This window comes from Symphalangus syndactylus, chromosome 8 (genome assembly GCF_028878055.3).
Source record: "Symphalangus syndactylus isolate Jambi chromosome 8, NHGRI_mSymSyn1-v2.1_pri, whole genome shotgun sequence".
NCBI classification, from domain to species: domain Eukaryota; kingdom Metazoa; phylum Chordata; class Mammalia; order Primates; family Hylobatidae; genus Symphalangus; species Symphalangus syndactylus.
This window is the reverse complement of record NC_072430.2, coordinates 124,032,226-124,057,617: the sequence shown is the minus strand read 5'-3', so window position 1 is coordinate 124,057,617 and position 25,392 is coordinate 124,032,226. Positions and strand designations below refer to the sequence as shown.

The 25,392-nt window shown below is 51.0% G+C and overlaps 2 protein-coding genes across 8 annotated transcripts in view; both read right to left on the bottom strand.

Annotated features, from left to right (window-relative positions):
• SPEG (striated muscle enriched protein kinase) overlaps positions 1 to 760 on the bottom strand; it is a 58,588-nt gene extending 57,828 nt beyond the window's left edge. The window contains exon 1 of the mRNA XM_055290742.1: positions 238 to 760. Coding sequence (XP_055146717.1) covers positions 238 to 625 — 388 coding nt within the window. The 5' untranslated portion in view covers positions 626 to 760. The remainder of the gene's footprint in view (positions 1 to 237) is intronic.
• An 8,394-nt stretch (positions 761 to 9,154) lies between these two features.
• On the bottom strand, positions 9,155 to 17,552 carry DES (desmin). Of its 7 annotated transcripts, none has more exons than XM_055290737.2 (9): positions 16,864 to 17,545; positions 15,742 to 15,802; positions 15,551 to 15,646; positions 15,241 to 15,402; positions 14,944 to 15,069; positions 14,335 to 14,555; positions 12,067 to 12,110; positions 10,125 to 10,207; positions 9,155 to 9,336 (listed from the first exon to the last, which is right to left on the bottom strand). In XM_055290737.2, exons 1-9 carry the CDS (start codon positions 17,439 to 17,441, stop codon positions 9,310 to 9,312), a joined length of 1,398 nt encoding a protein of 465 aa, XP_055146712.1. In that variant the 5' UTR covers positions 17,442 to 17,545; the 3' UTR covers positions 9,155 to 9,309. The 7 variants fall into 7 exon arrangements, with proteins under 7 accessions (XP_055146712.1, XP_055146713.1, XP_055146714.1 ...); XM_055290738.2 differs by having other exon boundaries at positions 9,155 to 9,921; positions 14,335 to 14,534; positions 16,864 to 17,544; XM_055290739.2 differs by having other exon boundaries at positions 9,155 to 9,921; positions 14,335 to 14,486; positions 16,864 to 17,544.
• Between the last annotated feature and the right edge of the window lie 7,840 nt (positions 17,553 to 25,392).

Below are 25,392 nucleotides of genomic sequence, written 5' to 3'. Positions count from 1 at the left end.
ACTGCTTGCTGCCCCTTGACCTCTGACCTTCCTGTGGGGAGCCTCTCTACCTTGACACCCCATTCCCTGCACTTGGCTGTTCATCTCACTTCTGGGGCCGGGCAGCCGAGAAGCCAGGGCACCTGGGAAGAAGGCGGAGGAACCAGTATCCAGTACCTTACCCACGTGGCCTGGGCAGCCCTTCTCTACCTCTAAGCACCCCGCCCCTGCCGGGCGCGGCCCCCACCTGCCCTTTACCTCCGACCTCCAGCACTGTGAGCACCGCCTCGCAGGAGGCCCGGCCCCGCTCGTTCTGGGCCGTGCAGCTGTACACACCGGCGTCCTGCGCCCCGCAGCGCCGCAGCCACAGGCAGCTGGGCTCGGGGGCCGGCGCTGGCAGGAGCTGCCCATCCCGGAACCAGCGGAGGCTGGGCTGGGGCGTCCCGCTCACCACCACCCGCAGCCGCACGTCGCTGCCCGCGCACACCGCCGCGTTCTTCAGGGGCCGCAGGAAGACCGGCGCCCCGGCCACGGCCACAGGAGCCCCGCCGCCGGCCCCCACCTTGGCCCTCTTCGGGGGCACCCCGGGGCTGGGGGGTGCCCTCGTACCCGCGTCCTCGCCTCGCGTGCCCCGGGCTTTCTGCATGGCCACTGAGAGCTGGGCTGGGGGGACGCTGGAACTGGGCGGCCACGGGGGCACCCGCGGGACAGTGCCCTAGGAGACAAGTCTGGGGGGCCGGCGGCCTGCCTTCCTGCTGCCCGCCCGCCTTCGGCCTGTGCTACCCAGAAGGTCACCGGGGCGGCCGGCGATTGCGCCTGGGGGCTATTTTTAGGCCCCCCGGCTCGGGTTGCGAGGGAGCCGTGGAGGGAGGGGGCAGCAGAGGAGGGACTTGACTCCACTCGGCTCCTTCTCTCCCTCCAGGAGCCCCCATTGCCGGCCCGGCTTAAGGGAGTCCCTCGGTATTTGTTCCAGGCTCTCTCCTCCGTAGTGTGCCTGGCCCCCACACGACCCACTGCAGGGAGTCAGGTTACCCCTGGGCTCAATCCCGTTTCCCTTCCTCCCTCCTCTCAGACCCCTCATCCCTGCCCGGCTCGGCTGGGAGGGGAGGAAGAGGAACCGTCCTGGTGAGACGCCTGAGAGGTGGATGGGGAGGTAGGCCCAAGTGGAGGTGAGCAGACAGCTCCGAAGAGGGACCATGGCCTCCCCCAGTGCCTCCATTACAGCTGGCGAACAGTAAGACCGGGAGCCTGGGAGTCAGGTGGATTGGGGCCTCCAGTGCGCCCTGCCCTTACTTGCTGGGTGACACCAAACCTCTCTCAACCTCCAAGTCCTCATCTGTAAGAATGGGTGGTGGAATAGGGTTGCAATAGGCAGAAAAGAGTGGGCAGGACATTCCAGGCAGAGGGAACGGCATGAACAAAATGAGCCTGATGAAAACAAAGGCGTTCTGGGAATTAGAGAAGTTTGGAGGGATTGAACTGTAGTGGGTGGGGTGAGTGGAAGAAGGGAGGTGCGGCCTGGAGAAGGCTTTGTTTGCTAAGGCTTTGGTTTCTCTACCCTGAAAGCAGGGGGCGCCACTACACAGCTTTAAGCTGCAGAAAAAACACAGTGAGAGCTATGTCTCAGGAGGATCCTTTTGGTGGCCACAAAGCGGAGGATGGATAGAAATGAGGGCCAGTTCAAGTAAAGGCCAGATTCCCAGCCTTCTTGCCCCACACTGGTTCAGTAGCTGAGCTGGGAGGAATCTGCACGTTTAACAAATGACTCAACTGATTCTGATGTGTCTAAGTGTTGCACGTTGAGAAACATCAAGAATCCAGATGAGACCTTTGTGATAGAACAGTTCTGTATCTTGGCTGGGCACGGTGGCTCACGCCTGTAATTCCAGCACTTTGGGAGGCCGAGGTGGGTGGATCACTTGAACTCAGGAGTTCAAGACCAGCCTGGCTAACATGGTGAAACCTGTCTCTACTAAAAATACAAAAAATTAGCCAGGTGTAGTGGCTCATGCCTGTAGTCCCAGCTACTCAGGAGGCTGAGGCAGGAGAATCGCTTGAACCTGGGAGGTGGAGGTTGCAGTGAGCCTAGATGGCACCACTGCACTGCAGCCTGGGCAACAGAGTGAGACTGTCTCAAAAAAAAGCAAAAACAGAACAGTTCTGTATCTCGACAGTGGTAGTGGTGGTGGTCATGTGGATCTACACAAGTGATAAAGTTGCATAGAACTAAATGTGCATTTGCACTTGTACACAACACTAACAGTACATGTAACACTGGTAAAACTTGCAGAAGGTAGGTGGATTATACCAACGCCCCTTTCCTGGTTGTGATGCTGTACTATAGTCATACAAGATGTTACCCTAGGAGGAAACCAAGTGAAGGTAATTCAGGATCTCTCTGTATTATTTCTTATAATTGCATGTGCATCTACAGTTATCATAAAGTAAAAAATTTTTTAAGAAGTCCAAGTAGGAGACCCAGGCCTGACCTCGAGCCCTGAGAGATGAAGTCCAGGAAGGGCTGAGAGGAGCCATTAGTATTCAGAGGCAGAGAATGTTACTCTTACCCTTGCCTCCTCTTCCCCATCCTCATTCTGGGATACTGAAGTCAAAGAGAAAGAGAGAGAGTGTGAGAGAGAGTGTGTAAAAGGTATAGGAGGAACCATTTAAACACTGAATTACATCCATAGAGGTTAAGAACCTTGAGGAATAATTTTTTTATAGTTTGCATACATTAAAGCTTCTTTTTTTTTTTTTGAGATGGAGTTTCGCTCTTGTTGCCCAGGCTGGAGTGCAATGGTGCGATCTTGGCTCACTGCAACCTCCATCTCCCGGGTTCGAGCAATTCTCCCGCTTCAGCCTCCTGAGTAGCTTGGATTACAGGCATGCGCCACCACGCCCGGCTAATTTTGTATTATTAGTAGAGACGGGGTTTCTCCATTTTGGTCAGGCTAGTCTCGAACTCCCGACCTCAGGTGATTCGCCTGCCTCAGCCTCCCAAAGTACTAGGATTATAGGTGTGAGCCACCGTGCCTGGCCTAAAGTCTATTTTTTTATGAGGTGCAGTTCTCTGGGTTTTGACAAATGCATAGAATCATGTGTCTGCCACTCCAGGACCATACAGAGCAATTCCATCACCCCAAATATTAGCTCGTGTATCCCCTTTGGAGTCATAGACTCTACCATAGACCCCCTCCACCAACCCCTGGCAACCACTGATGATGAATTGAATTCTAAAGTGTAAATTGAATTCTAGACGGTGACAATATGGGGGAAGTCATTGCAAACAGATGGTACATCAAGAAAAAAGGAATAAAGACTATTTTGAAAAACAACCCAAAGCCACCCAACACTGTGCCTCTAAATGTGTGTGGAATGCAGTGGGTAGACTGTAAATGTTGGCTGGTTAGTTAGTTGGTTGAATAAATGAACGATGTGATCTCAAGCAAGTTACCTAGCATCTCTAAGCCTCGGTTTCCTCATCTATAGAACGGAGGTAGCACTACTCAGGGTTTTAATTATTTATCCATCCATAATTTTTTTATTTATTCATCCACAAATATTTTTGAGTTTCTACTATGTACTGGCACTGTGCTAGGGACTAGGGATATAGCAGTGAACAAAGATTTCTGCTCCCATGCTGCTTTTACTTGAGAAGAGGGATGAACAACAAATACAAAGAAATAGGCTGGGCATGGTGGCTCACGCCTGTAATCCCAGCACTTTGGGAGGCTGAGGCAGGTGGATCACCTGAGGTCAGGAGTTCAAGACCAGCTTGGACAACATGGTGAAACCTCATCTCTACTAAAAATACAAAAATTAGCCAGGCCTGGTGGCGCACGCCTGTAATCTCAGCTACTTGGGAGGCTGAAGCAGGAGAATTGCTTGAACCCGGGTGGCAGAAGTTGCAGTGAGCCAAGATGGCACCACTACACTCCAACCTAGGCAACAGTGAGACTCCATCTCAATAAGAAAGAAAGATAAGAAAGAGAAAGAAAAGGAAGGAAGGAAGGAAGGAAGGAAGGAAGGAAGGAAGGAAGGAAGGAAGGAAGGAAGGGAAATGAACCTGTAAAGATTGTTACAAGGAGGTAAGCACTGTGGACAAAGCTTAAGGCAAATGTGAGTGTGGTGGGAGATTGCACTTTCAAATAGGGTGTGGCTGGAGTTGGCCCCACTGGGAATATTTGAGCCAATCTCGAGTAAGAAAGCAAATGATGCAAATGTCTGGGGAGGGCTGCTTCTGGCAGAGGTGAGAATATGCCTGGTGGGCTCCAAGACGAAGGCCAGAGAGGATGGAGGGAGCAAGGGGAGAGTGGAGGGAAATGGGTCAGACAGGCAGCAGGAGCCAGATGGCCTAGAATTTTGCAGGCCACGGCGCTTTTGTTCCTGGTGAAATGAGAAGTCATCTTAGGGTTTTGAGCAGAAGAATTACATGATCTGACTTACGTTGTAGTGATGACATTAAATTATTACATTAAATATTCAAATGAATATTAACTATTTAAAAGGGCCTGGCACACAGCCTGGAACATGACTTGTCTTCTGCCTTCCTAGATCCGTAATTGGGGCATTCGTTGATTTGCCTGCAGGAGTCTGTGGGCCTGGGTAGGGAGGGCACAGGTCCATTCGAGTCATTGGTGCCCTCTTCTGGGAGGAGCTCACACTAGCTGTGACAGCTGGAAGCCGTCAGGCTCTGGCCAGGCCAGGCACTTGGGATAGCTGGCTGCAAGTCACTCGTCTGTCCCTCAGCCTGGGCCCCACAGTGCCCTGCAGCCTGGCGCCTGGCTGGGTGTGTGTGCTGCCAGTCTGCCCTGCCTTGCGATCACAAACCTCTGGTGTCATGGAAAGAGATCTGAGCTCCAGAGGCCAAGGAGCCTGGAGCCCAGTCCTCCTTTGCTACAGACTGCTGTGTGACCTTGGCAGGTCATCCTACCTCTCTGGAGGTGCACTGGGCACTTCTTAAGCCATAATGATGTACCACATGCCTGGCACATGGGAAAAATCTCAGTAAATGTTCATTGAATCAGTGAATAAAGTGGGGGCCATCAGCCCTTCCTGGTGAATATTTAATTTAGAGAAAAGTAAGTAAAAGTGCGCAGTAGGTATTCATTCATTAAGTATTTAAATATTTAATGAGTACCTACTATTCTTCTGGGCATTCTTCTGAGCACTTGGGATACAATAGTGAATAAAATGGATTAAAACTCTACCCTTAGGTAGCTGACATTTTAGGTGTTAAATCGAAGGTTATTGAAGCATTTGCAGATGTGCCTTGGGCGAGCTTGTGGTGAGAGGAAGGAGGGAGGGGGTGAATGAGTAGAATAGGACAGGGGCCTCAAGGGACAGGGGGTGAAAATGTACCTGGAGTGGACAGACAGGCAGGAAAGTCTCTGCTGAGCCATAAGTCCTGGCATATGGTATCTGCCTCCATGATCCCTTCCGTTCCACCCTGTCTGCTGGGGTCAGAGCTGGTCTGGGCCTGGTCCCTTGGGTCCAGTGGGAAGCCAGTCAGCATTCTATGAGCCCTGTTACTTCTTGATGTTCAGAGTCTTGAAGGATAAGACACCAGAGCCCAAGGAGCAGGAAGAGGCTTTGCCATGGAGGTGATGGAGCAGGAAGAGGCTTTGCCATGGAGGTGATGGGGTATGTGTGGGTATGTGCTGGGGAGGGGCACACTGAAGAGCTGGTTGTCTGTATATGGACACACAGGACCCAAATCTTTTTTTTTTTTTTTTTTAAGAGACAAGGCCTCACTTTGTCGTGCAGGCTGGAGTGCAGTGACGCAATCATACCTCACCACAACCTCAAACTCCTGGGCTCTAATGATCCTGCTACCTCAGCTTCTCAAGTAGCTGGGACTACAGGTGCACACCAGCAAGCCCTGCTTGCTTTGTTGTTGCTGTTGTTGTTGTTGTTGTTGTTGTTGTTGTTGTTGTTGTTGTTGTTGTTGTTTGAGACGTAGTCTCCCTCTGTCGCCCAGGCTGGAGTGCAGTGGCGCCATCTCGGCTCACTGCAAGCTCCGCCTCCCGAGTTCACGCCATTCTCCTGCCTCAGCCTCCCGAGTAGCTGGGACTACGAGCGCCCGCCACCACGCCCGGCTAATTTTTTTTTTTTTTTTGTATTTTTAGTAGAGACGGGGCTTCACTGTGTTAGCCAGGCTGGTCTTGAACTCCTGACCTCGTGATCCACACGCCTCAGCCTCCCAAAGTGCTGGGATTACAGGCGTGAGCCACTGCGCTCTGCCCCTGTTGTTGGGTTTTTGTTTTGTTTTGTAGAGACCAGGTCTTGCAGGTTCCCAGGCTGGTCTCAAACTCCTGGGCTCAAGTGATCCTCCCACCTTGGCCTCCCAAAGTGCTGGGATTATAGATGTGAGCCACTGCACCTGGTGGAAACCCAAATCTGTTTTGATTTGTATTTGCCCATTTCCTGGGTTCCCTTGGTCACTGCTCAGCTCTTATGAAGAGAGGCAAAGATTAGAACAAGAATTTCTAGTTCCAGGCAGGCTGTGCTCAAAGAATCCTTCCCCACCTGGAGGATAGAGGGTGGCTCTGGGCCTTCTTTCTTCTCTGGGGACAAGTGGGTAGCAGTCACAGGAGACAGGTGTGCTGAGAAGGAAGGGCTTATTTCAGAACTGTCCCCAGCTGGAAGGGGCCACCAAAGAAGCAGTGAGTTCTCTGGCTCTGGAGACATTCAGGCAAAGTTTGAGGAATGCTCAGGAAGGATGTGGGGCAGGGCTGAGAAGGGGGTTTCTGCACCGCAAGGATCATTGCCTGGGAGCCTTCTGAGGTCTGACTCTGAGATTCCTACATTCCTTCCACCTTAGTGACTAGTCTGTACCTAAGCATTTGGTGGGGTGGGGGGTGGGAGGGGAACTGCCTCCAAAACCTCCCCTAAGCCATGTGCCCCTTTATCCTTTGTGGGACAGATAAGGGCACATAACTCATTCAGGGGAAAGAAGGATCCCAGAAACTACTCACAGATATACACACTCCCTCTAATCCACCTGAGCCCATCCCTGTCCAGGTGTTTCCAACACAGAGAAGCTGGCTCAGACTCCAAGGCCCCCAACAGACTCAAGGATAAGAAGCCCCTTACCCATCCCTCCTCCTCCATCCCAGTACAAAGACATTGGAAATGGGACTTTCAATTTCATTTCCTGGGAGGGTCGTTGTGGAGTTTCTGTACAGGTTGATTGGGGTAGTTCTGGGGCCTGTAGGGTTCACCCTATTTGAGGACTGAGGGGAAGGAAATGACCATGAGTCACCAGTGTCAGAGGGAGGGGACCCGGGGCTACACCCCAGGTCCTCCCAGGGCAAGCTGAAGAATACAACAGAGAAGGGGCCTTCTTAGAGATAGGGGTGACTTGTGAGCCAGGGCCACATTAAAGGAGGGGAAGAAAGAGACACCAGAGAGGCTTTTGGAAGTTTCTGGAAAAGTCAGTTTGGAAGGTCAGATTAAAGACCTTAAGACTAAAACCTCCTGAGGTTTATTTATTATACAAACTGTCTGAGCTTATTATCTCTGTGATCTCTACCCTCTTCCTGACTCCTTTAAAGGATAATCCCTGAAATCTCGGAGGAGAAACTTGAAGGCTGAGGCCTACGTGGATCCATCGTTTCCTACATCTTTGATCCACTAGAATATATTTTTTAGAAGGAGTAAAAGAGAGACAGCCTTCACTCTGCCCCCTATCCCATCTCTTAGCTATCCAAGTGCTCCAAACCCTATACTGAATCATTAAGGTTTCCCCACAAATTCAAAATGCCTCCTTTAACATATGTATGTCTCCTGTATGTGAGTCTTGTTCAAAACACTCTATTTTGTTCGTTAATATTTGTATATTTCCTCTTCATTAACAAATCTGTTAATTATCATATCCTTCTAATATATTTTGATGTTTTATTCTATGATTTCCTAATTTTTTTCCTTTTTCTTTTTTTGAGACAGAGTCTCACTCTGTCACCCAGGCTGGAATCAGTGGCACAATCACAGCTCACTGAAGCCTCGACCTCCTGGGCTCAAGCTATCCTCCCACCACAGCCTCCCAAGTAGCTGGAACTACAGGCTCACACCACCATGCCAGGCTAATTTTTTATTTTTTGTAGAGTCAGGGTCTTGTTACATTGCCCAAGCTGGTCTCAAACTCCTGGGCTCAAGAGATCCTCCTGCTTCGGCCTCCCGAAGTGCTGGGATTACAGGTGAAGCCACTGTGCCCAGCCTCCTAATTTTTTTCACAGGTCTTACACTCCCCTCCCGTCTTCTCCAATTCTCTTAAAATTTTTATTTGGTATTTTAATTGAGATTGCATGGCATTGAAATTATAGATGAATGGAGAATGAATTGACTTCTTCAGAGTATTGAACCTTCTTATCGAAGCACATAATAGATCTTTCCATTTTTCCAAACATTATTTTTCCTGAATTGGCTCCTGTGTATAAAAATGGTATTGGAAAGAGTTAATAGAAAGAGGCCATTGGCTCACATCTGTAATTCCAACACTTTGGGAGGCTGAGGTGGCAGGAGGAGCAATTGAGCCCAGAAATTCAAGACCAGCCTCAGCAACATAGAAAGACCTTGTCTCTACAAAAAATAAAAAGCTAGCCAGGCATGGTGGTGTGAATCTGTGGTCCCAGCTACTTGTGATGCTGAGGTGGGAGGATTGCTTGAGCTCAGGAAGTCCAGGCTTCAGTGAGCCGTGATCATACTGCTGCACTCCAGCCTGGGTGACACAGCAAGACCCTGTCTCAAAAAGAAAAAAAGAGAGAAAAAAAGGGGCTGTTGGCATCTTTGGAGAAGGGACTGGGGGAGCCCTACTTCAGAGCCAGTCAGTGGGGAGCGGCCACATCCTTCAAAAGGAATAGCAGGTGGTGTTCCTCACCCTGGCTGACCTGAAGGTGCAGTAGAGAGCACAAGGGGTGCAGTCCTGGAATTGGGGCCTAACGAGAGGTATTTGTGGTTCCCCAACAAAAGCCCTGTCCAGCCCTCCCTGCCCCATACACTGCATACAGACAGCAAGGACAGGTGGCTCTGGGAACAGAAGTGGGTGCGAGGCCCTGGGGAAAGTCTGGCTGGGTAGGAGGTCAGTATAGTCCATCTCAGGGGGACAGGTGGTATCACAGGGCCCCAGGGGCCCCACAGGAGACCTGGCAGTCAAGACAGCAGGGGCCAGCTGGGCTTGTGTGCAAATCTCTTTATTGTTTCTCTCCAGAGCCTCTGCAGCGGGGGAGGGGAGGGCGTGGGGAGGTGGGCGCCCCTCCCACCAGCCTGAGACCGCTCTCTGCCTCTCTCCTCTCCTCTCTTCTCCAGCATCTCACCCACTTTCTCTCCTTCTCAATCTCCTGCTCCCACCTCCAGCACCTTCGGGGATTCCCTCTTGTAGCCCCTGCTTTCTAAGTCCACCCTGGGCTGGGGAAAGGAAAGTAAGAGACCACGGGGACAATTTCAAGCCCTCCAGTCTCCACAGGGGCTACTCCCCCTGGCTACCTGCCTGGCTTTCTCTCTCCTGGGCTGGGGGCTGGGGAGGTCTGCGGGGCTCAGTCCTGGCCCTGCAGTATCCCAACACCCTGCTCTGGAGCTGTCTCCAGAGCCAAAGGCTAGTGCCTGAGGTCACAGAGGTGGGAGGGACAGGGCCACCGCTCCTGCCTGGGCTCCATCCAGCACAAGAGCCAGGCTCACCCACTGACAACAGCCAAGGCTCACGGCTGGGGCATGCCCTGTGACCAGGCAGGGATGGGCTATGTTACTGTTGGGGACCACGAGGGATGGCCAGTGAGGAGGGATCAGAGGCTGTGAGGCGAGGACTGAGGCTGGGTGTGTTGTCTTGGGCTGGAAGAAGGCTGGCTTCAGGGAGAAGTGAGGACAGGGGTGAGGACGGTCTCTGGTGGCAGAGGGCCTCTGTCTTTAGAGCACTTCATGCTGCTGCTGTGTGGCCTCACTGACGACCTGAGGAGGAAGAGAAGCCCAGTCCAACCATGTGCTAGCCAGAGAATGGAGCCTCAGCCCTGAGCCATCCCCACCCCAGGGCCGCAGGATCTCTCTTGCCCCACTAGCCAGGGACCTAGACCAGCACAGCTGGGTGGACGACAGTCCCCTCAGACACATCCATAGCTCCCACCAAGGGTAAGGAGCCCAGACAGACCACTCACCTCCCCATCCCGTGTCTCGATGGTCTTGATCATCACCGTCTTCTTGGTATGGACCTCAGAACCCCTTTGCTCAGGGCTGGTTTCTGTAATAGGGTCCATCGCACACTCAGCCTGACCAAGTCCAGGCTGGGCTGTACCAGGGGCTGGGAGTCCATCTGGGGCCACATTGGGCAGAGCCCTAGCAGACCCCAAACCCCCTCAAGACAGGCTTGTTACTTCTTCAAGACTTTAGTACCTGTCCTTCAGCCCAGCACCCAGCAGGTGGTTCTGCAGTCCCCAGGGCCTGTCCCATAGTTTAGACAGTCTCGGGAGCCAACAGATTTGCTCCACGTGCCGGATGGTGCAGGAGGGGAGGGGACCCCTGAGGCCCAGGCTGCACAGCATTGACGTTCCCCATCCCTCCTAGTTCCTCTCCACCCCCAGGCCCCAGGAGAGCCCTGCACACATTTGTCTCCTGGGACTCCCCTTCTTCAAGATAGAACCCCAAAGCCCAGTCTCAAGACACTCTTTAGAGGACTTTACAGTACCCATCTCCCTTTAAGATTTCAGGGCCAGGTGCGGTGGCTCACATCTGTAATCCCAGTAGTTTGGGAGACCGAGGCAGGTGGATCATGAGGTCAGGAGTTCAAGACCACCCTGAGACCAACATGGTGAAACCCCGTCTCTACTAAAAATGCAAAAATTAGCCAGGCTTGGTGGCACGTGCCTGTAATCCCAGCTACTCAGGAGGCTGAGGCAGGAGAATCGCTTGAACCTGGGAGGCGGAAGTTGCAGTGAACCGAGATTGCGCCACTGCACTCCAGCCTGGGTGATAGAGCGAGACTCCGTTTCAAAAAAAAAAAAATTCAGATGAGCAACTTGATGTCTTAAAGTGAGACAGAGCAGGAATAAGGCACTGACTCATTGTGCTGATGGTCAGTCACTTGCCATTCTGTGCCTCAGTTTCCTCACTGAGGACACAGAGTGAAGTGGTACCAACCATATTTGCCCTATCATGGCCATAAGCTATTAATTTGGAAAAGCACAGTGCAATGTGGTTGGGGTTTTTTTGTACTATGAAGTTGTAAAATGCAAGACTCATACTTGGTGTCCATATAAACAACTAACCGAAAAGAGAGCTTCTGAGTTGTGTAGGAAAGGTCAAATGGAGGTCCTCAGTATTATGAGTTTGGTGTTCACGAATTGCCTCAGCTAGCAACTAGCCTGTGATGAACATTGTGACTCGGTGGAGCATAGCGTGTATTTTTTCCTGACGGAAATGCACATCGAAGATAGAAAAGCTTGATCTAGGAAAGGAGAAGCTGCCAAGGACTCCGACTTGCTTTCCTAATGCATCATTATCGTGTGTTTCTCTGCTCTCTGGGGTTGGAAAGCCACCTGATCTGCGTATTACTAATGTCAGAATGGCAGAGTGCCCAAAGAGCTCATTCTTTTCATTGTTTGGCTTTGCTAAGATTTGGCTTTTTTTTTTCAAATGTGCATCCAACATCTTGCTCCAGCAAACTGGAGGTGTTCAACAAGCAGCCAAGGTGGGGCTTGGCAATGTGCCAAACAGACAATGGGCCGTGGGTGCCTTAGAAGGCAGGTGGCTATGAGATGCTCCTGAAGCCAGGTCCCCAAGGACACTCCTGCTACTTTCAGAGTTTGGGATTCAGAACAGAGGCTGCTTCCTGATGCCCAATACTCCAAGAAGGTGTAGGGGACATGGTAAATGCAATACAATATAATCATATAAAAAGCTCTCTCTGTCATAAGATGCCTCATCCACCTCTACCTAAACTTCCCCACCTACCCTCAGTGGCCCCCTTTTTCTTCCCCAGAGTCCAGGTCTGTCCCTAGCCCCAGGGTCCCATCCTCCCTCCTGGCTGGCCTTGGGCAGTGCCCATGCTGGACTCCTGGCCCCTGCAACTCCAGCCTCCACCACCTGCCAGCAGACACTCACCTCGGAAGTTGAGGGCAGAGTAGGTCTGGATGGGGAGATTGATCCTAAAAGGGAAGAGACAAAACCTCCTAAGAGTTAAGAACCCTCCCATTGGCTGGGCCCGGCTGTAATCCCAGCACTTTGAGAGGCCGAGGCAGGCGGATCACCAGGTCAGGAGATCAAGACCATCCTGGCCAACACAGTGAAACTCCATCTCTACTAAAAATACAAAAAATTAGCCGGGCATGGTGGCGGGCACCTGTAGTTCCAGATAGGAGGGTGAGGCAGGAGAATGGTGTGAACCCGGGAGGTGGAGCTTGCAGTGAGCCGAGATCGCCCCACTGCACTCCAGCCTGGGGGACAGAGCAAGACCCTGTCTCAAAAAAAAAAACACCAAAAAAAGAACGCTCCCATCTTTCCCTGAGACCACCCATCAAGGCTCACCCTGGTCCTTTCTAAACACCATCCTCAGCTGTCCCAGTCCCACAGACCCCAGCACTCCCACCACCCATACTGCTCAAGGAATGGGGTCGAAGGCCAGCTACAGCTGTCCCAGGAATAGTCTCTTCTGGAAGGATCATTCAACTGTGAACTGCTGGCATGACACTAGGATGCGCAACCCCACTGGGCCCTCCAGAGCACTGGGACTTCCTTCTTGCTCCTGGCACTGAAGTTCGTACCAGTAGCAGCTGTGGGTGATATCCATTGCTCATGCCCACCCTCCAGCCAGGCTAGTTCTGAGAGCTTACTATTTAGGCCTAATGCTGGGAAAATGCAACATGCCTTTAGCTACCTTCAAAGGCCATCATATGTAGACATCATTTTACAAAATCTGAAGTTTCTCTTTATGTGTGTACCTATATCTAAACATGTCTGCTGCTTTTTAAAAATTTCAGATATTATTTTTATGAGTATCAAGGGGTACCAGTTTTTGGAGTAACTGATCTGTTTTAAATTGAGGTTAAATTTACATACAGTGAAATGCACAGATCTTTAATGTACAATTCAATGAGTTTTGATCAATGTCCACGTCTGTATAACTACCAGTCCAAATCAAGATATAGAACATTTCTAGGCCAGGCGCAGTGGCTCATGCCTATAATCCCAGCACTTTGAGAGGCCGAGGCAGGCGAATTAGTTGAGGTCAGGAGTTAGAGGCCAGCCTGACCAACATGGTGAAACCTCATCTCTACTAAAAATACAAAAAATCAGCTGAGCGTGGTGGCGCATGCCTGTAATCCCAGCTACTAGGGAGGCTGAGACAGGAGAATCGCTTGAGCCTGGGAGGCAGAGGTTGCAGTGAGCCGAGATCACGCCACTGCACTCCAGCCTGGGCGACAGAGCAAGACTCTGTCTCAAAGAAAAAAAAAAAAAAAAGATATAGAACATTTCTATTATCCCACAAGGTTCCCTGGTATCCCTTTCCAGTTGTATGTTGTTTTCTGTGTCTAGAGGTGGGTTGCTCTGAGCATGATGTGTCTTTTCCTCTGAGCATGTGCATATGCTGATGTGTGTGCACGTGTGTGCATGTGTGTGCAAACTCATGCCTTCTGTATGCATTTCTTTACCTTCTCTTAGCCTATCCCTGTGCAAGGCTTCTCTCCCTCCCTCTTTCTATTTGCCTCTATCTGCTCCCTGCGTTTCCCTCCTCATCACTCCCCATTCTGCTTTCATCTCTCCCTTGACTGGCAGTAATATTTTATTATTGGTTGCTGAATATGGTTTTTTTGCTGCTGGTTCTTAATTCTGAAGGTGGATAAGGGAATACTTATATTTCTCTTTTTATAACTGCTGTTAATTAAATTGCTTTTTACCCAGGTGGCCTTGGTTAATTCTCTGCAATTAATAGAGCAGTGGCCTCTTGTATAAAATTGTTTCCATGCCGGGCGCGGTGGTTCACGCCTGTAATCCCAGTACTTTGGGAGGCTGAGGCAGGCAGATCACCTGAGGTCAGGAGTTCGAGACCAGCTGGCCAACATGGTGAAACCCCGTCTCTACTAAAAATACAAAAATTAGCCAGGCGTGGTGGTAGGTGCCTGTAATCCCAGCTACTCGGGAGGCTGAGGCAGGAGAATCACTTGAACCCAGGAGGCAGAGGTTGCCATGAGTCAAGATGGTGCCATTGCACTCCAGACTGGGCGACAAGAGTGAAACTCTGTCTCAAAAAAAAAAAAAAAAAATTGTTTCCAGGTCTTGTTGAGGTAATCAGTAATCCCGAGCCTCCTGGGGACAGAAATGGGCCACCCAGCACCCCGCACCTCCCACTCGGGCTCCTGCCTGGCCCCTCACCGGCTCTCCTCTCCCTCCAGCAGCTTCCGGTAGGTGGCGATCTCCACATCCAGGGCCATCTTCACATTGAGCAGGTCCTGGTACTCGCGCAGGTGGCGGGCCATCTCATCCTTGAGGTGCCGGATTTCCTCCTCCAGGCGCGCAATGTTGTCCTGGTAGCCACTGGCCTCACTGGCAAATCGGTCCTCCAGTTCCCGCATCTGCCTCATCAGGGAATCGTTCTGCAGGAGAGGGGGAACCCAGGTCAAGGAAGGGAAGAGGACACTGGGAGCCCAAAGAAAGCTTTGGGGCTGGCAGGCAACTCTAGATGGTCAGGTCCAGGACATGTTGAACCCTGAACTCAGATTAAGTCTATATGTGAACACTCAGAATAAAATAGATAAAAAGGAACATTTGCATTCAGCCTCACAGTCCCCACACAGGCAGATGCCCCAGGAACCCCTGATTCCTTAGCATCCAACTGGAATCCACTTGTCTGGTTTTACCCCTATTGTAGATTTAAGTAGATGAAGGCCCAGAGAGGATCTATGATGGGCCCAAGGACACAAAATGAGGGTGTGAACTGCAGACAGGAAGGGGCAGGGCCTGGCCAGGTGGGCAGGGACTCACAGTGCCCTTGAGGGCGTCAATCTCGCAGGTGTAGGACTGGATCTGGTGTCGGTATTCCATCATCTCCTGCTTGGCCTGGCGCAGGGCATCGTTGTTCTTGTTGGCTGCCTGGGTCAGGTCTGACACCTAAGGGCAGAGAAAGGGGCCTCAAAATGAGGAGGATGCAGGGCACGGGTAGGGATGAGCAAGGGAGCATGAAGCCTCTGGGCTCTCCTCCCATGGATGGAACCACAGGCAGCACATCCAAGCTGGGATTCTGGGGGACGGAGATGCCAGTCCCTGGGTGAGGCCACCCACCTTCGACTTGTACCACTCCTCAGCTTCAGAAATGTTCTTAGCTGCGATGGTCTCATACTGAGCCCGGATGTCCCTGAGGGCGGCAGTGAGGTCTGGCTTAGACATATCCATCTCCACCTGGACCTGCTGTTCCTGAAGCTGAGCCTGCAACTCACGGATCTCCTGTAGGGCATGACTGGGCTTCAGTCCCCTCTCAGGGCCCACACAGTGCCCTCACAACCCTATTCGCAGCCAGAGGCTCACCCCAGCCCCACTTTCTGGCTGCTTTCCCCATGGCCCAGTGACCCCAGGAAGAGGGGCCAAGGCATACCTCTTCATGCACTTTCTTAAGGAACGCGATCTCCTCGTTGAGAGATTCAATTCTGCGCTCCAGGTCAATGCGAGCTAGAGTAGCTGCATCTACGTCCTGGGAGAGGCCAAGCGAGAAGGACATGGTCACCACCACCCAGGTAGGGCAGAGCAAGGCCAGAGGCCATGCAAGGGGAAAAGAAGGGCACTCACTGCTCGGAAGGCAGCCAAATTGTTCTCTGCTTCTTCTTTCAACTGAATCTCCTCCTGCAGCCTGGGTGGGACAGACAGAAAGACAGACAGTTGCGGGCGATAAAGCTGGCAGTGGAAACGACTGGCCCGGGGACTGACCAGGGAGTGGGTCCAGGACAGAGGGGGAGGGCCTGGCTGCTGGGTAGAAACAGGAGAGAAAGGGAGTGGAGAGGCCCCACCCACCCAGGGAGGGCACAGGAAGTGGCCCAATCTCTGCCCAGGAGCCACACCCTTGAAGTCTATGTCCCCACCAGACTGTGTGACCTCCCTGGGGTTAGAAACTGTGTCTATTTTATCCACCTCTGTGTTTCTGGTTCCCAGCTCCAGCCTGGCCAATATAGCTGCTCAATTAATATTTATGACTTTGGTGGCAGGAGGGTGACTCTGCTCACTTGGCCTGTCAGAAGTGGGACCAACAAGTATGCCATAATTGCTGCCCTTTTCGTTCCCGGAGCCTGGTGAAGCCTACAGTCAGGTCCTCCCAAGCTCTCTGAGAGCTGCGGCCCCCACCTTACTCCCTTTTTCTCCGGCCTGTCTATTCACCTTGTAAAAAGATACAGTCTTAGCAAAGCCCCAGGGCCAAGCTCCCCACTCCACCCCCCTCCCCAGGGCCTCATCACAGCTGAGCTGAGAGCTGTTGCTTGGACTCTGGGCCCTTGCCCTGCTTTCCCTGTCTCCTATCAGCCTCCCTTCTCCCTTTGGCTACACTGCCCTCTGGGCCTCCTGCAGCCCTTCCTCTGCCCATCAACTACCTGACCCCATAAACATCGTCCCAGCATCTTAAAACGCTTTTTAAGGGGGCTGTCCACAGGGCACCGGGTCCCCTAAATTCTCCCATATCCACCCCCTGATCTATGTCCCCAAGAAAACTCCTGTGCAAGATGGGATCGCAGGGGGAGAGACCTGGAGGTCACGGCCCCTTGAAACACACGGCGGGGTGGGGGAGGACCCTTTCCCCGCATGGGGCAGGAGAGGGTCCAGGGCCCCGGGAGAAGGCAGGTACTGACAGCGGGACCCCAGCCCCCAGCCTAGTCTCCTGTGCCCTGCCCGCAGAAAGGGGAGTCTGGGGTGCCGGGCCCTCACTTGGCCTTGAGCCGCTGCAGATCGTCGAGCAGGTTGTCGCGCTCGACGTCGACGCGGGCGCGCTGGTTAGTGAGCACCTCCACCTGGCGCCGCAGCTCGCGCAGCTCCTCCTCGTAGAGCTCGGCCACTCGCGTCGGCTCGCGGCCCTTGAGCCGGTTCACTTCGGCGGCGAGCGCCGCGTTCTGCTGCTCCAGGAAGCGCACCTTCTCGATGTAGTTGGCGAAGCGGTCGTTGAGTTCCTGCAGCTCCACCTTCTCGTTGGTGCGCGTGGTCAGAAACTCCTGGTTCACGGCATCGGCCAGTGAGAAGTCCAGCAGCTCGCCCGCGCCGTAGGAGGAGGGCGCGCGGGTGGTCCCCAGCCGGCTGGCCCGCAGCGACCCCAGGCCCCCGGCCCCGCCCGACGTGCGCGACACCTGGTACACGCGGGACGTCACCGAGCTGGAGGAGCCCTTAGAGCCGAAACCCGCCCGCGGGAACACGGGCGAGCTCAGCGGGGAGCCGAGCGGGAAGCCCGGGGCCCCGCCGAAGGTGCGGCGGTAGGAGGACACGCGCTGGCTGGACGAGTAGGCCTGGCTCATGGTGACGGCGCGGGCGAGGCTGGCGGGCGCACGGAGGAGGCGGCGGGCAGGCGGCCGGCCAGAGAGTGGATGCGGCGAGGGGAGACAGGGCCCCCAGCCGTCCGCACTATTTGTATCCCTCCTGACATCAGCCCCCGCTGCCCCTCCCCTGACAGCTGCAGGATCCCGCTGTCCTGCCAGGAAAGGGCGGCCCGTGGCCGTGGGGGCGGGGAGGCCAGCTCCCCCGCAAGAGGCCTGCGCCCCTGAGTCAGCCAGTGGGGGTCCTGGCAAGCCTGCCAGTCCTTCGCCAGGGCAGGGCAGCAAGCATGTCTGCAGCCCCCAGGCGGGCCTCTTTCAGCCCTGGTTATCTCCTCCTCCTAGGGGGGGACGGTGGGGGTGGGGTCAGGGGAGACAGCAGAAGAGAGGCTTCCCTTTAGTTTGAGGGTCCCCTTTTTGGTCAAGGAGAGACTTTGGGTCATTTCTTAAAGGGTCAAGGCCTGTTCCCAGGAAAGGCCCCAAACCACCTTGTTCCTAAACATTCTCTTGAAGTCGAAGAGGTTTGGGTCTCAGGCAAAGACCAGCCAGGCTTGAGGGTGGGGGTCTCTAGGAAGGAAGGGAGGCAGGGAGATGCCTGGCAGGCGGAGGGATCCTGGCCAAAGCCTGCCTGCCATGTATGTCTACGGGCGAGCTAGCCCTGAGCCTCAGTTTCCCTCTGGACTAGTGCAGGCCCTCTTCCTCCCCCCTACTGTTGAGGGCGGGACCTCAAGTTTATAAACAGTGGGTTGATTTCCAGAAAGGGTCTAATAAGCTTTCAGTTTCCAATTGCTATGTCCGATCCCTTCCCCACACAGACCTTGTCTGGCCCCTGCCCCCTGGGTCCCCGGCCCCCTCCCTGATTTATCCCCCTACTCACACCACCCACGCCCACACACGCCAGGGGTTTGTGTTTTGTCAGGAGCCGCATGTCAACCCAACCATCTCCCTGGCAGCAACAGCTGCCAACCCCAAATACCAGAGCGGGTATTTATAGAGGAGAAGGCATCGGCTGGGAAACAAGGCACAGGAGAGGAGCTGTGGGGGGCAGGGGGTACCTGAGGAGGCATGGGTGGGCGTCAGATAATCAAGGAAGGCTAGGGTGACAGCCCCAATCACTTCCCACCCCCCTGTAATGCTCCAGGCCCCCCCACACACAAAAATGGAGCCCCACAGAGGGCCTGCCCAACCTCCAAAGCCCCCTCCTTAGCACAGGGCACTTGCTGACCCCGAAGGACATCCACCATTCTCCATGGGCACTGGCCGTGTCTCTACACCTCCACCTGGCACTCCAGGCCCCTCTTGGACCTGACCCTTTTGGAATGCAAACCCTGGAAATAGAGCGCTTGATTAGGAGCCAGTCACTGGTCCTACCCTAGCCCTGCCATCACCAGCTGGAGGGGTTACTAGTAGGTGCGTCCTTGTCTGAGCCCCAGCTCAGGCACGTCCTCTCTGAGCCCCAGCTTGTCAGATATAAAGTGAGGATGGTTAGCCTTGCCATGCTACCCTATAAATGTTTAAAGAGGCCCAGGCCCTACTAATGTATGTAGCAACAATAATACCTTACATGTACTGACCACCTAGTGTGGGCCAAGCTGCTGAGCACTTCACACCCATGACCCCCAATTCTCCAACCCTAGGAGGTAGGGACTAGCATCATTCCCATTTTGTAGCTCAGGAAGCTGAGGCGGTCTGACCTCACAGCCTCTGGCTTTGGCCTCAGGATGGGCGTGAATGTGCCAGGTAAATTGTAAAGGGGGCTTTGTTACTGCACTCTTTTCAAAGCCCTTTCCCATTAATTATCTAATTTTCATCCAAGCGACAAGCTTCTGAAATAGATGGGGGAGTTCCAGATATTCTTATCCAGCCCTCAAGTCAGTGCAAGCTGTTGTGTTCTGGTTATTTTTATGTCTCATCTCCCAGACTAGACTGTACGCTCCTGGAGGACTTTGGAGACCATGTGGATCCTTAACACACTCAGGCAGCACGGTCTTTCTCACTGTCATTCAAGTAGCCTGCAAGCTTTCTTTTGCAATTTCCTTATTTTGATGACATGCTGTGCCTCCTCCCCATCCCTCCACCCCTAAAGACCCTGATTCCAGCCAGTCTTATTACTGCATCTCCCTGACTGCAGTGACTGGGTCAAGGAATGGGCCTGGGAATGAGCAGGGCCAATCAGAGACCTTCCCTGGAATTTATGATGGAACTGGGATTCTTCCACTGGAACTTGTGGAAGCCATGTTTCCTGCCCCCTGGGAGAGTAGGAAGAAAGGTCAATATGCAAGAAGCAGAAGAGGCTGGAGAGGAGGAGCAGGCCAGCCCCCTGGTTCCTGCAGTGCTTCCCTCAACTTTGTGAGTTGAGCTCCCCTACTGTCCTTCCTGGCCTTGGGACAACAAACTTTCCTTTTTTTTTTTTTTAATTTAAGGCACTTGGTATTGCTTTGATCACTTACAGCCCAAAGAACCAGATTAATCTTCTGAAGGGGACTCTACACCTATTTCTATGATGCTACTGGGACAACATTTCTGGAGCTCTTCTCTGTGAATGATCTCCAGACCACATAAGGAAATTGGCCTTTGGACCAGCCCAAGGCCTCAGTTCCTTGGTGAAATGAGGTAGAACACAAATAAATCATGCCATCTATTCTCTAGTCAAAATCAGCAACCACCAGACTTGGCCCCGAACCACTTGGGACTGTTTTCAAAATTCAGTTCCACCCCTGAGGATTTGCTACCATGGAGGGCTGCAGATCAACACCCTGAGGCTTGGAAGGCAGGTGAAAGAGGAGCACTCCAAAATATGCTGTGAGCTGGGCAGCACCGCTGGAGGGAGAGTTCAGCCTCCCGAGAGGACCACTCAGGATGGGACACACTAAAAACACCGACAATTTATTTGGATGGGTAGTGTATATGGTACAAAATTCAAGATGTGCAAAAAGGCATAAAATGAAAAGTCTCCTTCCCACTTTGACGCCCAGCCACCCCAAACACTGCTTCAGAGACAACCAGGTTTTGGTTGTTATCGGTTCCTTTCAGAGATACTTCATGTACACACAACCACATTTTCTTATGTGGAGCCCCCACTTCTGAATCAATCTTTTTTCAATGACATAGAGCTTAGAGATGGTTCCATTTTAGTACATTGACAGCTGAGTCACTTTTACATTGTGATAAAATATACATAGAATAAAATTCACCATTTGAGCCATTTTTTAAGTATACAGTTCAGTGGCATCAAGTACATTCGCACTGTTGTACAACTATCCCCACCATCCATCTGCAGAACTTTTTCATTGTCCCAAGCTGAAACTCCATATGTATTAAAAATAACCCTCCACCTTCCCCTCCTCCCAGCCCCTGGTAAACATCATTCTGCTTTCCGTTTCTACGAATTTGACTCTAGGTACTTCATGCAAGTGGAATCATACCATATTTGTCCTTTTGTGACTGGCTTACTTCCCTTAGCATAACATCTTCAAGGTTCATCCATGTTGTGACATGGGTCAGAATTTCCTTCCTTTTTAAGGCTAAATAATATTCCATTGTATGTATACACCACACTTGGTTTATCTGTTGATGAATATTTGGGTTGTTTCCAACTTTTGGTTATTGTGAATAATGTTGTTATGAACTTTGGTGTACAAATACCTGTTCAAATACTTACGTGCAATTCTTTTCTGTAGATACTCAGAAGTGGAACTGCTATGTTACATGGTAATGCTATGTCTAAATTTTTGAGGAACTGCCATGCTGTTTTCCACAGCAGATGCACTGTTTTACATTGCTACCAGCAATGAACATGGGTTCCAATTTCTCCACATCCTAGCTAACACTTGCTATTTTCTATTTGTTTGTTTGTTTTATAATATTAATAGTAGTCATCCTAATGGGTGTCAGGTGGTACCTCATTGTGGTTTGTTTGTTTTGTTTTGTTTTTTAGAGACAGGGCCTCACTCTATCACCCAGGCTGGAGTGCAATGGCACAATCATCACTCACTGCAGCCTCAAATTCCTGGACTAAAGCGATCCTGCTGCCTCAGCCTCCCAAGTACCTAGGACTACAGGTGCAAGCCACCATACCTGGCTAATTTTTTTACTTTTCCATAGAGATGAGGTCTCCAAACCTATGTTGCCCAGGCTGGTCTCAAATTCCTGAGGTCAAGTGATGTTTCCACCTCGGCCTCTCACAGTGCCGGGATTATAGTTGTAAGCCTCCACACCCAGCCTTATTTCGTTTTTTAAAGATAAGGTCTCACTCTGTTGCCCAGGCTGGAGTGCAATGGCATGATCATACCTCACTGAGGACTTAAACTCCTGGTCTCAAGCGATCTTCCTGCCTCAGTCTCCCAAAGTGCTGGGATTATGGAAGCAAGCCACCATACCTGGCTGCTCATTGTGGTTTTGATTTGCATTTCCCTAATGATCAGTGATGTTGAGCATCTTTTCATGTGCTTATTGGTCATCTGTGTATCTTCTTTGGCAAAATGTCTATTCAAATCCTTTGCCCATTTTTGAATTGGGTTGTTTGGGGATTTTTTGTTGTTGAGTTGCAGGAGTTCTTTATATACTCTGGATATTAATCCCTTATCAGATATATGATTTGCAAATATTTTCTCCCACTCTGTGGTTTGCCTTTTTACTCTGTTGATAATGTCCTTTGATGCACAAAAGTTTGTAATTTTGATCAAGTCCTATTTATCTATTTTTTCTTTTATTGCCTGTGCTTTTGGTGTCATATTCAATAAATCATTGCCAAATTCAATGTCATGAAACTTTTCCTCTGTTTTCTTCTAAGAATTTTATATTTTGGCTCTTATGTTTAGGTGTCTTGTCTGTTTGTTGTTGTTGTTGTTGTTGTTGAAACAGGGTCTTGCTCTGTTACCCAGGCTGGAGTACAGTGGTACCATCATAGCTCACTGCAACCTCAAACTCCTGGGATCAAGCGATCCTTCCACCTCGGTCTCCCAAAGTGCTGAGATTACAGGCATGAGCCAACGCGCACCTGGCTGTTTTATTCATTTTGAGTTAATTTCTATGTGTGGTATAAGGTAAGAGTCCAGCTTTGTTTTTTTGCATGTGGATATCCAGTTTCTCAGCACCATTTGTTGAAAGGACTATCCTTTCCCCCATTGAATGGTCTGGGCACCTGGGATGAAAATAATTTAACCACATGTGTGAGGGTTTATTTCTGGGCTCTCTATTATATTCTATTGGTCCGTATGTCTGTCTTTATGCTGGTACCACACACTGTTTTGATAACTGTACCTTTGTAGTAAATTTTGAGCTTGGAAAATGTGAGTTCTCCATCTTCGTTCTTTTTCAAAACTTTGTGGCTATTTGAGGCCTCTTGAAATTCCTTATGAATTTTAGGATGGGTTTTTCTATTTCTGCAAAAACGTTGGCTTTTATATGTTGAACTATCCTTGCATTCCAGGAATAAATCCCACCTGATTATAGTGTGTAATCCTTTAAATTTGCTGCTGAATTGGTTTGCTAGTATTTTGTTATGATTTTTACATCTATATTTACAAGGGATATTGGTCTGTAGTTTTCTTGTAGTGTCTTTGTCTGGCTTTGGTATGAGGATAATGCTGGCCTCATAGAATGAGCTAGAAAGTGGCTGAGTGCAGTGGCTCATACCTGTAATCCCAGCACTTTGGGATGCTGAGGCGGGCATATCATGAGATCAAGGGTTCGAGACCAGCCTGACCAACATAGTGAAACCCCGTCTCTACTAAAAATACAAAAATTAGCTGGACATAGTGGCACACACCTGTAATCCCAGCTACTTGGGAGGCTGGGGCAGGAGAATCACTTGAACCCCGGGGGCAGAGGTTGCAGTGAGCTGAGATCGCACCACTGCATTCCAGCCTGGGAGACAGGGCAAGACTCTGTCTCAAAAAAAAAAGAAAAAAAAAGAATGAGCTTAGAAAGTATTCCTTTCTCTTCTAATTTTTGGAAGAGTTTGAGGACTGGTGTTAGGTTTTTTGTTTGTTTGTTTTGAGACAGTGTCTCACTCTGTCACCCAGGCTGAAGTGCAGTGGTGTGATCATGGCTTACTGTAGTCTCAACCTCCAGGGCTCAAGCAACCCTCTCACCCTCCCACCTCAGCCTCCCTAGTAGCTGGGACCACAGGCGTGTGCCACCATACCTGGCAAACTTTTTAATTTTTTTGTAGACAGGGAGTCTCCCTATGTTGCCCCAGGCTGGTCTCAAACTCTTGGGCTCAAGTGATCCTCCCACCTTGGCTTTTCAAACTGTTGGGATTACAGGTGTGAGCCACCATGCCCAGCCTGGTGTTAGTTCTTTAAATGTTTGTTAGAACTCACCAGTTAAGCCATCTGGTCCTGCACTTTTCTTTGTTGTGAGGTTTTGAGTCATTTTTCTTAACATCTTTATTTGTATTTCACTGTATAGACTTGGTATAACTTATTTGGCCACTTCCTTATTGGTAGACATTTATGTTGTTTCCAGTGTTTTGCTATTATAAGCAATGCTGCTGTGAACATCTTCAGGACACCTTTGAACATAAATTTTGGTACTTTTTTTTTTGAGACAGGGTTTTTCTCTTGTTGCCCAGGCTGGAGTATAATGTGCGATCTCGGCTTACCGCAACCTCCGCCTCCCAGGTTCAAGTGATTCTCCTGCCTCAGCCTCCTGAGTAGCTGGGAATATAAGCATGGGCCATCACGCCCAGCTAATTTTGTATTTTTAGTAGAGATGGGGTTTCTCCATGTTGTCAGGCTGGTCTCGAACTCCCGACCTCAGGTGATCCACCCGCCTCAGCCTCCCAAAGTGCTGGGATTATAGGCGTGAGCCACCACACCCAGCCACTTTTTAAAAAAAAAAAAAAACATAAAAGTCACATTATTTAGTGGTCAGGCCTCTTCCTTAATTGATATTGGAAATGGAAAGGTCCACCAGGACAATTTCATTCAGCATTTACCAGAAAAGGGGACAATTTATAAATTTATGTATGTGGGATGGTGCCTTGCACAGTGGGTACTGACGATAACTTTTGTTAAAGGAATTAAGGAAAGAAGTTACTCCTGCTCTTTGTTTGAAATATTTCCAGATTATTCAAACATCAGAGTTTTAGAAGCTTACAGTTGGACCTCAGCAGGTCATGAGGCTGACCAGTCTCATGCTCCCACTTCTCGCTGAAGTCCGAAGTCTTCTTTACTGTGGCTCCAGCAAGCACTTGATTAGCTTGAATCCCTCCAGTCCCTGGGAACTTACTGTCTCCGGGCAGCACATTCCATTCCCAAAGAGTCCCTGAGTACCTAACATGTCTCCACCACAGCTCTGCTGTTAGAAAACCTTTCCTTGGCCGGGCGTGGTGGTTCACACCTGTAAACCTAACACTTTGGGAGGCCGAGGAGGGCGGATCACCTGAAGTCAGGAGTTTGAGACCAGCCTGGCCAACATGGCAAAAACCCGTCTCTACTACAAATACAAAAATTAGCCAGGTGTAGTGGCACGGGCCTGTAATCCCAGCTACTCGAGAGGCTGAGGCAGGAGAATCGCTTGAACCTGGGGGGTGGAGGTTGCAGTGAGCGGAGATCACACCACTTCACTCCAAACTGGGCGAAACAACGAAACTCTGTCTCAAAATTAAAAAAAAAAAAAAAAAGAAAAGAAAAGAAAGAAAGAAAACGTTTCCTTATACTCAAAGCCAGATGATATGTCTCTGCTATGCCACATATTCTAACCTGGGAGCCAAGCAGAGCAAGAACCCCACTTTCACAGATCTGCCCTGCAAACATTTGGGGGCAGAGCTCATGCCTTTTGGAACATTGCCTGTTTCGCCACTTCCAGCTTCTTTCCTTTCCCTGACCAATTGAACCAGCAAGACCCAAACTTGTCATGGCCTCTGAGGGCCCCACAGGACTGGCCCTTGTCAACTGCAGCTTACTCACCTCTCCTTCAGACTCCCCTT

Excerpts from the sequence above, each read along its gene's own strand:
- DES (XM_055290735.2), bottom strand. The coding sequence starts at position 17,441 with ATGAGCCAGGCCTACTCGTCCAGCCAGCGCGTGTCCTCCTACCGCCGC. Across the intron at positions 15,070-15,240 it reads AGGAGTGGTACAAGTCGAAG|GTGTCAGACCTGACCCAGGC; the intron begins GTGGGTGGCCTC and ends CTCTGCCCTTAG. Across the intron at positions 9,922-10,124 it reads TCGAGACACGGGATGGGGAG|GTCGTCAGTGAGGCCACACA; the intron begins GTGAGTGGTCTG and ends CTTCCTCCTCAG.